Source organism: Bos indicus x Bos taurus, chromosome 10, assembly GCF_003369695.1.
Source record: "Bos indicus x Bos taurus breed Angus x Brahman F1 hybrid chromosome 10, Bos_hybrid_MaternalHap_v2.0, whole genome shotgun sequence".
NCBI lineage: Eukaryota > Metazoa > Chordata > Mammalia > Artiodactyla > Bovidae > Bos > Bos indicus x Bos taurus.
In genome coordinates this window covers 97684676-97699309 of record NC_040085.1, presented here as the reverse complement: position 1 = coordinate 97699309, position 14634 = coordinate 97684676, and the positions used below count along the sequence as shown (strand labels likewise).

General features: G+C 40.8%; 1 protein-coding gene across 7 annotated transcripts in view; it reads right to left on the bottom strand.

The window, feature by feature from the left end:
- Positions 1 to 14604, bottom strand: part of AP3S1 (adaptor related protein complex 3 subunit sigma 1) — a 75593-nt gene extending 60989 nt beyond the window's left edge. For 6 of the 7 annotated variants that reach the window (XR_003512874.1, XM_027552639.1, XM_027552634.1 and 3 more), the window contains exon 1: positions 14399 to 14604. Coding sequence is in view for 6 of the 7 variants with exons in the window: in XM_027552639.1 (XP_027408440.1) it covers positions 14399 to 14467 (69 nt within the window). In the remaining variant the exon portion in view is untranslated. Of the gene's footprint in view, positions 1 to 4742; positions 4764 to 14398 lie in introns of those variants that run through there. The other variant, XM_027552635.1, reaches the window with a different exon arrangement.
- Between the last annotated feature and the right edge of the window lie 30 nt (positions 14605 to 14634).

Below are 14634 nucleotides of genomic sequence, written 5' to 3'. Positions count from 1 at the left end.
TTAAAACAAGAAATAAAATGAATATATCTACTTAGCATATTTATTTCATATGCTATATTTTGCCTTTTTTATTGTTCAAAAAAGAAATAGACATCTTTATGATAAAAGGGGATAACCTCTGACATAAGAACAGCACAAAAATTATATTCAATACTGTAAGAAGCCAAGGGGAACACATGATTTTCAGCAGCAAGATTATTTTCAAAGAAAAGTGACATATATCTAGGGATGGACTTACAGAACAGACAGAATTCAGGAATGCAGAGAAGGAGGAATGTGATGCTACTTGATATTGGAGGCAGAAGGAAAAGTCTGGGCCAAAGCAAGGACCAGAGCATGACCCAAGTGAGCAGCATATATGAGGAATAATAATTAGTTTACTTTGCATTAAAATGCAGAAGGGAGAGAAAGACTGTCTTTTTCCTAACGGGAAAAGAAATTTGCAAACTAAGCCACAGAGCACTCCAACATTTAGAAAACATGAAAAAGAGAAGCCCTCAACAAAAAAAATTCAGTTACGTGGGTTTTTTTTTTTTGCCAGATCTCGCCCAAGTTGGAAGTCTGCCTGGAAACTTGGTATATGTGAGTAGGCTTCACTTTTAGCCTGAGTGTATAAAGAACAAGCAGTCATCATACCCCTAAATCCCAACCAACAAGGAGAGAAGACAGCACCTGCAACAGAAATTATACTAGCGCTTGCCCAGACAGTTTATTAAATTTCTTTGAACTCAATGGTGTTTCCCCCTACAACATATAAAAATGTACTAATAATGCTTAGCACAAGAAAGCACTCAATATGTGAAAACTATTATCAACACTCTAAAATTAACATCTATCATACTAAGAAGTTTGCCACTTTCAGTGGCAAAAACCCTATTATTTAATTTAAGTAAAAAACAGCTGAGAAGGTGATAGACTGAGTCTGAAATATTTAAAGAGAGAGCCTGAACTGTGGTGGAAGCTGAAAGGTCTGAGAACTAAAAATCAAAGTAAAATTGGGGGAGGAAAGTTGGAGTAAGGTACCTAGACAATTCAATGGGAAAAGAATAGTCTTGTCCATAAATGGTGAGAGGAAAACTGGATAGCTACCTGCAAAAAATGACATTAACCTCTTACCCCACACCATACACAGAGCTAACTCAAAAAAAGATCACAGACCTAAATGTAAGAAAACTACAAAACTCCTGAAAGGAAATATAACCTATATGATCTTGGATTACACAAAGTTTTCTTAGATATGCCAAAATAACACAGGCAAAAGGAGGGGGGAAGGGAGGATAAATTGGACAAAATCAAAATAAGAAACCTTTAGGGACTTCCCTCAGAGAAGACAATGGCACCTCACTCCAGTACTCTTGCCTGGAAAAATCCCATGGTCAGAGGAGCCTGGTAGGCTGCAGTCCACGGGGTCGCTAAGAGTCGGGCACGACTGAGCGACTTCACTTTCACTTTTCACTTTCATGCATTGGAGAAGGAAATGGCAACCCACTCCAGTATTCTTGCCTGGAGAATCCCAGGGACAGAGGAGCCAAGTGGGCTGCCATCTATGGGGCCGCACAGAGTCGGACACGACTGAAGCGACTTAGCAGCAGCAGCAGCAGGGACTTCCCTTGTGGTCCACTGGTTAAGAATCCGCCTTCCAGGGCAGGGAATGTGGGTTTGAACCCTGGTCAGGGAACTAAGTTCCCACATGTCACAGGGTAACAAAGGCTGGGTACTGCAACAAAGAGGTGATGTGGCCAAATAAAGACAGACTTTAAAAATCACAAACCTCTGTGCCGCAAATGACACTGTCAGGAAAGCAGAAGCAACAACAAAGATGCACAACTCATGTATCTGCAAGGTGTCTGCGTCCAGAGTAAATCAAGAACTCTTACAAACTCAATAACCAAAAGACACATAACCCAACTTAAAAAGGGATTAAGGATTTGAATAGACTTTTCCCCAAAGATATACAAATAGCCAATAAGCACATGAAAAGATGCTCACTGTCACTGTCATTAGGAAAATATAAACGAAAATCATGAGACACCATCTGACATCTACCACATTAACTAGAATCAAAAAGACATGTAATAAAATAAGAATTAATGAAGATATGGAGAAATTGGAACCTTCATACATTGCTGATGGGTATTTAAATTGGAATAGACAATCTGGAGAACAATCTGGCAGTTCTTTAAACAATTAATAAACATTGTTACCATATGACCTAGTCATTCCACTCCTAGATACATAACCAAAAGATATGAAAATACATGTCCACAGAAAAAATTTGTACATGAATGTTCATAGCAACACTATTCACAGTAGTCAAAAAGTTGAAACAGTTCAAACATCATCCATCAACTGATAAAGGGACAAACACATGTGGTATGTCTATACAATGGAATATTATTTGGCCATAAAAATGCAGTACTGATACGTGCTACAATATGGGTGAATCCTGAAAATATGCTAAGTGAAAAGACGTCAGCCACAAAAGACTACATATTTCATGATTTCATTTATATGAGATGTCTAGAATAGGCCAATCTAAATACACAGAAAATAGATTAATAGTTGCCCAAAGGCTGGGGGGAGTAGAGATTAGGGATTGACTGTTAATGGGTATGAGGTTTCCTTTGGTTTGATAAAAATGTTCTAAATATATATTATGCTGATAGTTGCATAATACAGCCATGAATAAAAAAATTTTTTTTAATCACTGAATTATATATACACTTTAAATGAGTAAATTTTATAGTATGTGAATTATAAATTATACCTTAAAGATTTTTTTAAAGGTTAGGTAATTCTTTAAAATTAAAAAAAAAAAAAAAAAAAAAGCTAGGGCAAGTTTTTTAGCTTTCTGTTTAAAACACCTCCCAATGAAACTCTCTTCTCTGGAAGAATCTTGTAGAACTTTGCATTTTGTAATTAGAAGGAAGTTCACTCCAAAACAAGGTCTACAAAGAGACGATTCATTTTGAGGAAATAGAAAGAACATCCAGGAACAATCTCTGGACTGTTCTATAGTCCCTTAGCTATATAACTTTCCAACCAAGGATAGGAAGTAACAAGAAGTAGTAATAATAAAAGTAGCAACAAAAGTTATTATTAATTTAGGTAACAAGTACTGAGTTTTTATTATGCATCAGGTTTTGAAAGTATTTTCTTACCCAATATTCACTTTAAAAAACCTTTTTCAAAATAAAAGTCCACAGCAGAAGACTGGTTAAATAAATTATGATATATGATTCAATAAACTATTATATAGTCATTAAAAAATCATTTTCTGGATATGATACCAAAAGCACAGGAGAAAAAAAAAGATGGACCTCACCAAAAGCAAAAATTTTGTGCATCAAAAGACACTATCCTTTGAAAAGGGATACCACTCCTTGGGTGAATAAGCAACTCACTGATTGGGAGAAAATATCTGCAAATCATGTATCTGATAAGAAGCAACTCAACAACAAAGAAACCAAATAGCCTGATTATAAAATGGGCAAAGTTCTTAGATATTTCTCCAAAGAAGATATACAAACGATCAGTAAACACACGAAACGACGCTCAACATCACTAGTTAACAGGGAAGTGTAACCTAACACCCAGGTTCACAGCAGCGTTATTCACAACAGTCAAAAAGTGGAACCCAAGCATCCATTAATAGACAAATGGACAAATAATGCATGGCACGTGCATATATACATATTATTCAGCCTTGAAAAAGAAGGAAAAGTTGACACATGCAATAACACTGTTAAATCTTTGAAGACACCATGCCAAGTGAAGGGCTTCCCAGGTGGCACTAGTGGTAAAGAGCCCATCTACCAATGCAGGAAAAATAAGAGACACAGGTTCAATCCCTGGGTCAGGAAGATCCCATGGAGGAGGTCATGGCAACCAACTCCAGTATTCTTGCCTGGAGAATCCCATGGACAAAGGAGCCTGGCGGGCTACGGTCCATGGGGTCGCAAAGAGTCAGACACGACTGAAGCAACCTAGCACGCATGCATACCACGTGCCTGCCAAGTGAAAGAGGCCAGTCATGAAAGGACAAACATTGCGAGATTTCTCTTTCATGAGATTCTTAACCAAATTCATTGAGACAGAAAGTAGAATGGTGGTCGCCAGTGGCTTTCCAGGGGGAAGGGGACAACGGGGGGGTTAAGTGTTTAACAGTGTACAAAGTTTCAAGTGGGGAAGATGAAGAAGTTCTGCAGACAGATGGTAGTGATGGTTACACAACACTTAATGCCACAGAGCTATATACTTAAAATGGTAAATCTGTTACAAATGTTTTATCACCATAAAAATCATTTTAGAACAATCACACTAAGAATTACCAGTGACAGGTAATGGCAGAATACATGTGCGGTGGGATGAACTCAAAGTCTTTCCCACTTAACTGGCGAGCACACAGTCATCAAAACAAAACAGTGGGTCTGACACCAATCAAGAGCCCTTTGCTCCTGGCTAACAAAGAGAACAGCGACTGACAGCCATGGATTCCTGCATTGGGAGGCTCCAAGCAAAGCAGAAAAGATGGAAATGCTTCCTGGCACAATAACAGAGCTGGTCTAGTAGGCATCACAGAGATTTTGCTCATCTATAATTAAGGCTGTGAGATGTCTGAGAAAGATAAATACTTTTCTTCTTGAGCTGTGTTACTTCACAGGTTACTTAGGAAACGAAACCAGCTTGATCACTGGTCTCATTAATATAGAGGCTGCACAGAATTGAGTGCTCACTTTTACCTTCATTTGCTGGGCGAGCTCTCCTGCCTCTCCAAACCAGGTAGAGAAGAAAATAATTGAGCAGAGGGGAGCATCACTACCTCTCCTGCAGAGGCGAGAGGCAGTGTTCAACCATGCAAAATACAAGTGGGATTCAAGGAGAAACGCCTCTTCCTGTGGAGAGCACGACAGGGATGATGTCATCTGACTGAAAGACTCGAAGAAGAGAAGGCGCGGTTTGACACAGGCATGAGTCCCTCTCTCTCTCTCTCTCTCTCTCTCTCTCAGTTCATCTCCGGTCACTCTTCCCTGCGATCACTCCGCTTGCCTTCTCGCTATTCCTCCACACCAACTGTGGACCCGTCTGAGGGATCCTACACCTCTTTCTGCCTGAAACGTTCTTTCCTGAGTTTTTCTCAAACACTCCCTCATCTCATACAGTTCATCTTCTCCAACATCAGGTTTGTAAAGAGTCTTTCCTTGATGATTTTATTTAAGATAGCTTCTCCCCATCATTCTTTATCCCCCTACATGGCTTCATTTTTTTTTTCACAGACTAATCACACAGTTTGACATAATTCATTTATTGTTTATTTGTCGTCACTGGAAAGTATTAATAAACCCATAGGGCAGGGAGGCTGTCAGTCTTACGCATTACAATATTACCAGAGCTTAGAACAGGGGCATACAAAACAACATATAAACATGTGTTGAAGGAATATGGGCAGGGGAGAAGAGAAAGGAGAGTGCAATGGGCAGGTCAGATAGTATCCCAAAAGGACACTCTTACTTTCAAAGGACTAAGCCTGGAAGTGTCTCCCCTTGGAGTCTTAAGAATTTAACACCTGATAGCTAGAATGTTGGCCTTTACTCCTCTTACACAGCTTGAGAGTTTCCTGACCCTTTAGCAAAGAAAGCTGAAAATCTGTATTGCAGTTCAGATGAGTTGGTGAGAGGAAGGCTGACAGGGCCAGAATTGCCTTGGCTTAGCAGCAGCAGTGAAAAAATCAGTAACCCAAAAGTACAAAGACAATTTCAAGTGCTAAAGAAGGAATCCCTTGACTTTATCACAAAAATTAGCAAAGATTTCCTTTCAGAATCAAAAAAAGGGAAGGGCCCTGATACACTCAGGTTACTTATGTAAGTTCAATTCTATGGGGGGAGGGAGGAAGATATATATGGAGGAAAAAATACATGCAAGTTATTAAAATACAATTAACATACATTATGCATTTTTAAATATTTAATAATCAAACAGCTAGACATGAGATGGTTGGATAGGATCACCAACTCAATGAACATGAATCTGACCAAACACTGGGAGATAGCGAAGGACAAGGAAGCCTGGTATGCTGCAGTCCATGGGATTGCAAAGAGGTGGACATGACTTAGTGACACGACATTAACAGCAAGACATTAAAATATTTGGTTATCTTAAAGCCACAAGTGTTCTATAAATCCAATGACAGCTTCAACGCATTCTTTGTGTTATTAGTGTCTAAAAGGGATATACTCTTCATTGGGATACTCTAGAGAAAAAATTTAAGAAGACATAGAGAAGAAGTACATTAAATAGCAACAGTTATCTATGGGTGGTGAAATCAAGGATGACCTTAGTGATCTTAATACTTACATATTTTTCATGTAATCACAATAAATTTACTTAAAAATTAAAACAATAAATAATTTAGCAATCAGCTTAACCAAAGAAATATAATACTGCCACCTGATACAAGGCCTTTTTCTGTTCTGAAAGGCAGAGGAGTGGACTATAATTTTTCCCCCAAACCAAAAATCACTGTGATGGTGAACATTTTATTTCTTCCTTTCAACACAATTGGCAACAGGTTTATTAATCTTAATTTTTTAAAAAGCAAGTCTTTAAGCATACTACCTACGAAAATTGTGATTATATTAGGATTTGAATTTTTCAATATTCCACTGGTATAAGGAATACCTTGAACTAAGTACTAAGTATGATTTTTTGTGTCACGTGTTCAGAACCACATAGTACCAAGAACTAGTCTTGACAGTAACATCCTCAGAAACAATCTAAAATTACTGAGAAGGGGGCTTCCCTGGAGGTCCAGTGGTTACGAATCTGCTTTGCAATGCAAGGGACACGGGTTTGACCCCTAGTCCAGGAGCTCCCACATGCTGCACAGCAACTAAGCCCACGTGCCACAATGACTGGGCCAGGGCTCTAGAGCCCGGGAGCCGCAACTGCTGAGCCCACTCCTGCAGCTACTGAAGCCCCTGTGCCTCGAGCCTGTGCTCCTCAACAGAAGACGCCATGCAACGAGAAGCCAGCACACCACAGCAAAGGGAAGCTCCGCTTGCCACAACTAGGGAAAGCCTGTCTTTGGCAATGAAGACCCTCCAACCAGAAAATAAAATAAATCTTTAAAAAAAAATAAAATAAAATTACAGAGAAGAAGAAAATATCTATTCAAAAGAAATAACATGAGCCCTTATGATTATACAGTGGAAGTGAGAAATAGATTTAAGGGCCTAGATCTGATAGATACAGTGCCTGATGAACTATGGAATGAGGTTCGTGACATTGTACGGGAGACAGGGATCAAGACCATCCCCATGGAAAAGAAATGCAAAAAAGCAAAATGGCTGTCTGGGGAGGCCTTACAAATAGCTGTAAAAAGAAGCGAAAAGCAAAGGAGAAAAGGAAAGATATAAGCGTTTGAATGCAGAGTTCCAAAGAATAGCAAGAATAGATAAGAAAGCCTTCCTCAGCGATCAATGCAAAGAAATAGAGGAAAACAACAGAATGGGAAAGACTAGAGATCTCTTCAAGAAAATTAGAGATACCAAGGGAACATTTCATGCAAAGATGGGCTCGATAAAGAACAGAAGTGGTATGGACCTAACAGAAGCAGAAGATATTAAGAAGAGATGGCAAGAATACACAGAAGAATTGTACAAAAAAGATCTTCCTGACCCAGATAATCACGATGGTGTGATCACTGACCTAGAGCCAGACATCCTGGAATGTGAAGTCAAGTGGGCCTTAGAAAGTATCACTACGAACAAAGCTAGTGGAGGTGATGGAATTCCAGTTGAGCTCTTTCAAATCCTGAAAGATGATGCTGTGAAAGTGCTGCACTCAATATGCCAGCAAATCTGGAAAACTCAGCAGTGGCCACAGGACTGGAAAAGGTCAGTTTTCATTCCAACCCCAAAGAAAGGCAATGCCAAAGAATGCTCAAACTACCGCACAATTGCACTCATCTCACACTAGTAAAGTAATGCTCAAAATTCTCCCAGCCAGGCTTCAGCAATATGTGAACCGTGAACTTCCTGATGTTCAAGCTACTTTTAGAAAAGGCAGAGGAACCAGAGATCAAATTTCCAACATCTGCTGGATCATGGAAAAAGCAAGAGAGTTCCAGAAAAACACCTATTTCTGCTTTATTGACTATGCCAAAGCCTTTGACTGTGTGGATCACAATAAACTGTGGAAAATTCTGAAAGAGATGGGAATACCAGACCACCTGACCTGCCTTTAGAGAAATCTGTATGCAGGTCAGGAAGCAACAGTTAGAACTGGACATGGAACTACAGACTGGTTCCAAATAGGAAAAGGAGTACGTCAAGGCTGTATATTGTCACCCTGCTTATTTAACTTATATGCAGAGTACATCATGAGAAACACTGGGCTGGAAGAAGCACAGGCTGGAATCAAGATAGCTGGGAGAAGTATCAATAACCTCAGAGATACAGATGACACCACCCTTATGGCAGAAAAGTGAAGAGGAACTAAAAAACCTCTTGATGAAAGTGAAAGTGGACAGTGAAAAAGTTGGCTTAAAGCTCAACATTCAGAAAATGAAGATCATGGCATCTGGTCCCATCACTTCATGGGAAGTAGATGGGGAAACAAAGGTCCGTCTAGTCAAGGCTATGGTTTTTCCAGTGGTCATGTATGGATGTGAGAGTTGGACTGTGAAGAAGGCTGAGCGCTGAAGAATTGATGCCTTTGAACTGTGGTGTTGGAGAAGACTCTTGAAGAGTCCCTTGGACTGCAAGGAGATCCAACCAGTCCATTCTGAAGGAGATCAGCCCTGGGATTTCTTTGGAAGGAATGATGCTAAAGCTGAAACTCCAGCACTTTGGCCACCTCATGCGAAGAGTTGACTCATTGGAAAAGACTCTGATGCTGGGAGGGATTGGGAGCAGGAGGAGAAGGGGATGACAGAGGATGAGATGGCTGGATGGCATCACTGACTCGATGGACGTGAGTCTGGGTGAACTCCGGGAGCTGGTGATGGACAGGGAGGCCTGGCATGCTGCGATTCATGGAGTTGCAAAGAGTCGGACACGACTGAGCGACTGAACTGAACTGAACCGAACTAATGAAGAGGGAATAGTGGATACTTTTTTGCCTACCCACATCCATTCCTCTCTTCCATTTTTCCAACAGAATACCAATTTTCTTCATATTTCCACCCTCATCCTCAGCTGTAAGTGAAAGTGTGAAAGTCGCTCAGTCGTGTCTGACTCTTTGTGACCACATGGACTATACACTTCATAGAATTCTACAGGCCAGAATACTGGAGTGGGTAGTCTTTCTCTTCTCCAGGGGATCTTCCCAACCCAGGGATTGAACCCAGGTCTCCTGCATTGCAGGTGGCTTCTTTACCAGCTGAACCACAAGGGAAGCCTGAGGTGTAAGGGTGGATCCCAGTTACTCTAACCAGACTGGGTAGAACCACCCAGACTGAAGGGAAAGATATAGTCTAGGATTATAGGAACAGATCTCTCTCTCCTTGTTGATTTTATTAATTATAACTGATTTCAAGGAGGAAATCAACCTTTGGATATCAACTTTGTAAAGTGCAGGGCAGAGAAAGAGAAAGAAACTGGATTTATAGTGAAGTCATTGATTTGCTGAATCAAATAATTTTGGAGTTTGTCTATTAGTCTGCATTTCCTATTCTGTATCCTAACAAAGTTCCTTTTAAAGCAAATTGGAGTCAGGTTACATAAAACTCAATTTGTATAGCCAAAAGTGTCCTAACTCATGTGGAAGGAAATAAAATAATTTTGAATTATCTTGTTAACAAACCAGTCAAATACTATGTGTTAATATGTGATAATACCTAAATTTAAACTTAGAATTGTTGACATACAATCATAAAAATAAGTTTAACTATCCCACTTGCCACAATGTCTTAATAGCTGCAAAAAAAGACATCAGTCAACACCAATGCATCTTTCTCAAAGAACTTTTTGAAAGAAAAATAGTTATATATACTTATACTTTATATTTTTTATGTAAACAAATTCAAAAAAAGGAAAGAACAATATAAGCATTCTATCTAGGGCTTTCATTTAGTTGAAAAACAACTTAATAATCAGATATAGTTTATAAGAATGTTGAGACAACTCATGTATGTAATAGTTTGAAAACTTTCCTCTTTGTACTTTGTGTATACCCTTATAAATACACAATTGCTTAAATCTGTAGACACCATTACAATAATTCATATAAAAGGAAAACACTTTTATTTTATTACAGATATTCACCAAAGGATATGCCATGGTGCATTAATAACATGAGAATCATAACCCAAGGGTTTTTTTCCTTGCTTGATGGCTATATAAAATATATATATGGCTTATGAAATATAAATCTCTTTAGTGATTTATAGTAATATACAAATATTGCCAGGCAAATATTAAAACACTAAAGTTTACTGTTGCCAAGTCGCTGTGGCTAAATGTCAATTAAAGAAGTAAAGCAAGAAAAACATTTGAATTTCTGCAGTCAAGTTCAAGGATGTGCTTGCGTGCTAAGTTGCTTCAGTCGTGTCTGACTCTTTGCAACCCTATGGACTGTAGCCTGCCAGGTTCCTCTGTCCATGGAATTCTCTAGGCAAAAATACTGGAGTGGGTTGCCATGCCCTCCTCCAGGGGATGTTCCCGACCCAGGGAGAGAAGCCGCATCTCTTACGTCTCTTTCATTGGCAGGTAGGTTCTTTTATCACTAGCGACATCTGGGAAGCCCAGTTCAAGAATACAGGAGGGAAAAACAAAAGTGAATGAATTCTGAGTCCACTTTTTAAATCTTACATGTCTGATTCTAGCAGAATGAACCAAAAACATCAGTTTAGAAAACCGAGGGTGACTTTATATGTCCCATACATTGAACAGCAGGTTGGAGGCACCATCAAATCTAAATATTTATTATAGCAAGAACTGGAAATCTGTATTATTAAAGGGTAAATACAAACTGTTGTATCATAAGGGAGAATAAATGAGAAATAGAAATTCAATGCAGTAAGGGAAACTGGTTGGCATGGTTAAACAGTTTTCAAACTCTTCGGTGTCAAATCATTATTGCTGGACTCAAAGCTCAGCATCCTATCAGAGTACAGGAATGATACCCAAACCACATCCCTAGATATCCCTCAATAAATTAAGCTCAAAACTCTCAATGTTATTGGATATGTACTTCTTAAAGCCTCTTTCAACTAAAAACCAAAACAGCTGCAGCAACAGCTGTTTCCTCATTACTTCCGTCCTAAAGACATGGATTCTTAAAACTTTCAGTTAATAAAAAGACTAAATTTTAGAGTTGGAAGGAATAAGAAATACAGAGTTCTTTATATTTAAGGCTTAATGTTGATTGCAGAGGGTAACACTGCTACTGCGGCTAAGTCACTTCAGTCGTGTCCGACTCTGTGTGACCCCATAGACGGCAGCCCACCAGGTTCCCCCGTCCTTGGGATTCTCCAGGCAAGAACACTGGAGTGGGTTGCCAAATCTGTTTAAAACCTGATACCTTCCATTAAGGAATGTATAGGATGCACCAAGGAATTATGCAATCTGAAACAGAATAGTATACCATCATAAAATAAAAATAAAATCCTAAGAACCAAGAGGAATCTTTAAGCAAGACAAAAAGGCTTCAACGGATGCTTAAGTGATGAGGTACACCTGGAACCTGGGCATCTGGCAATGGTAGGGAAGGACACCGCAGGCAGTGAGAATAGAATAAACTCTGTTGCCCCATACACACAGGCCTTGCTTCCTCCTTCTGCAGACAGTCTGTTCTTGCCATGCTAGTCCTGGTGTTCTTCCAACAGGACACGTTCTTCCATTCCCTCCTTAGGACTTTTGCACCTACTTCTCCCTTTGCCTGGAAAGAATTTCCCCCAGATAATTGCAACGCTGCCTTTCTCACCTCTTCCAAGTCTTTGCTCAAGTATCACCATCTCAGCAGAAACTTATCTGACTATTCTATTTTAAAGTGCCACCTTTGCATTCCCTATCACCCTTCCCTGCTTTATTTTTCCCACAGCACCTATTACTATCTGGCATGGTATATATTCTACTTATTAGCTTTGTCTATGTCCCAGCTGAAAAAGCATAAGTTATCTGTTTGTTCACCTCCAAATTTTAAAACACTGCCTGCACACGGTAGGCATGAAATCAGTATTTGTTGACAAACTGACTGATGGAATAAAAACTGAATAAATGAACTGATTGAATGAAAAGGATTTCTGCCATCAAATGGCAAGCAAATATACAAATAATCTCAAATTATTCCTGAATGACAAAAATAAATAAAAAGCTGGCAAAACTCGAGTTATGAAAGAGTAATAACATTTCCTGGCATCCCCCACTTCCTCATGTTCAGTGACCACTAGATTCTTCTTTTACATCTCTTAGCAACCTACTCCCAGCCACACCAGTCATTTAGCAATGGACATGAGTTTGAGCAAATTCCGCGAGATAGTAAAGGACAGGAAAACCTGGAGTGCTGCAGTTCACAGGGTCGCAAAGAGTCAGACATTTCTTCACGACTGAACAACAAAATGACACCAGAGCTGCCACTGTTCCACATTAACCTTACTGCTACCTCCTGAGTAAAGGTTAAAGATATTTCTGTTGCCAGCAATGGACAAGAGAAAAGAGGTATTTCTGCATTTCAAATTCGACACATTTTTCTGCACATAGTTAAAGTCTACACTACAGGAGTAGTTACACTGATATTATGGATTAGCCACAAAACCTTCTACTTTGAATAGCGCTTAATTATTAAGTGGAGATATGGAGAAACACATGTTAAAATTCTGTTTCACAACTGGAACATACTGTTTCTACACTGCAAATGGATGGCAGGACAAAATGGCTCAAAGAAAGATACCTTCAGGAAAGGCTAGCACAACAATGTATTTAAGGCAAATGGGTAACAATGTAAAATCAAGGGGATTTTTTTCCATTCAGAAAAATCAACTAGAATTTTATCCTGGATTAAAGAATGATGTAGAATTCTTAAACGTATTAGGATGGAAATTATACTACACTAAAATGAAACAGGAGTAGTAGAAAATATTCTTTTCTACTTATCGCCAGCAAAAGCAAAATTACTTACGGATATGAGAAATGAGCTCAAGATTTCTCACTTCAACTAACACCTCCACACAGACTGCATTATCATTTCAGGCAAAGTGAAACTGTCACATTTAATTTTTAAAGGCAGGAATGACTTCCATCTGGGATTTATCTGCATAAAAGTGTTAGCCGTGGCACAGTTTCAATATTTAATTGAAAGTTCATTTTCTGGCTCTAAGCAAAATGTCCAATACAAACTTATATACAACAATAAATAATGCAACAATAAACAAGAGTCATATGTCCACATTAATCCTATCACTGAGAGCCTAATTTTGTGTTTCCACAGTGGTAAATTTTGCCCTCAGATAGGCACACTGGTCTGTAACCCTCCATCAAACAGTGATAAATTACTTGTAAATTATTACCGTAAAACCTGCGTTTTCCCACAATATTTACACTTCTGAAAGAGTTGAACAAATATTACTATTCTCTGCAAGCAGAAGAAAAACTATAAATTAGGGCAAACTCCCTTACGTAGAAAAATGACAAACCAGTCGCTGAAATGGTCACTTTCAGGTATAGCATCGCCGTTCTACTTGATCAAACAATCCTCGCCAGTTAATGCAGGAGTAAATAAAATACAGCCGCTAGGGGAAAAGCCACAGAGAAACGTTAGGTCCTCACTTATCTTTGTCGTTAAAAAGGAGACACCGGAAAGTCACACTGAGCACTCGATCACGTATGGCAGCCTACGGGAGAGACTACAGAGCGTGCAGGTCTCTCCAAACGCAGGAAGCCAAAGTTCCTGCGCGACAAGAGGATTACAGCGGAAAAAAAAAAAAACAAAACACTAGCCCATCTGTCCACACAGGAGAAGAGAAAGAAGTCAGGCAGGAAAGGCTGGGAGTCGGGGAGGTGGGGCTGCCAGACCAACCGGCTCTAACAGTCTCCCTCGGCTGCTAACAGGAGCGGGCTGCAAACCCGGGTGGGCTGCAAACCCCGCGCGCTCAGGTGGGCTGCAGCCGCCGGACCCGCTTCGGCCCCGCACCGGGAAGTCTCCAGGGCCTCGCCCGCACAGCCGGGAAGCCACCCAGCCCACAGACAAGCGGAGGAGCCGCCTGAGAAAAGCCACGTCGGAGGAAGGGAGCGCGGCGGGAGGTGGGCACCCGGCACACCCACCCGGAGGCTGACAGCCAGGAGCGCGCGGCGGCCGGGGCGCCAGAAGGGCCGCGACGCGCCTGAGGGGGTCGCCCGGAGGGCGCTGCCGGCCGCCAACGACTCCCCCCTCGCCCGGATCGGCGGCGGCGGGCACTCACATAGGGCTGGTAGAACTTGGAGAGCCGCGGCTTCCCGTGGTTGTTAAAGATGAGGATCGCCTTGATCATGGCTGAGCCGGGCGGACCGGGTGGGAGCTGGGGGCCAGGGCGGGGGCGGGCGCGCGAGCCTCGCCTCCGGATCTCGCCGGCTGTCCTTCCCCACCCGCCCCCTCGCGCACACGCGCGCGCGCGCGCCCCCGAGATTCGGGGCGGGGCTTGCATGGGGCGGGGCTTGG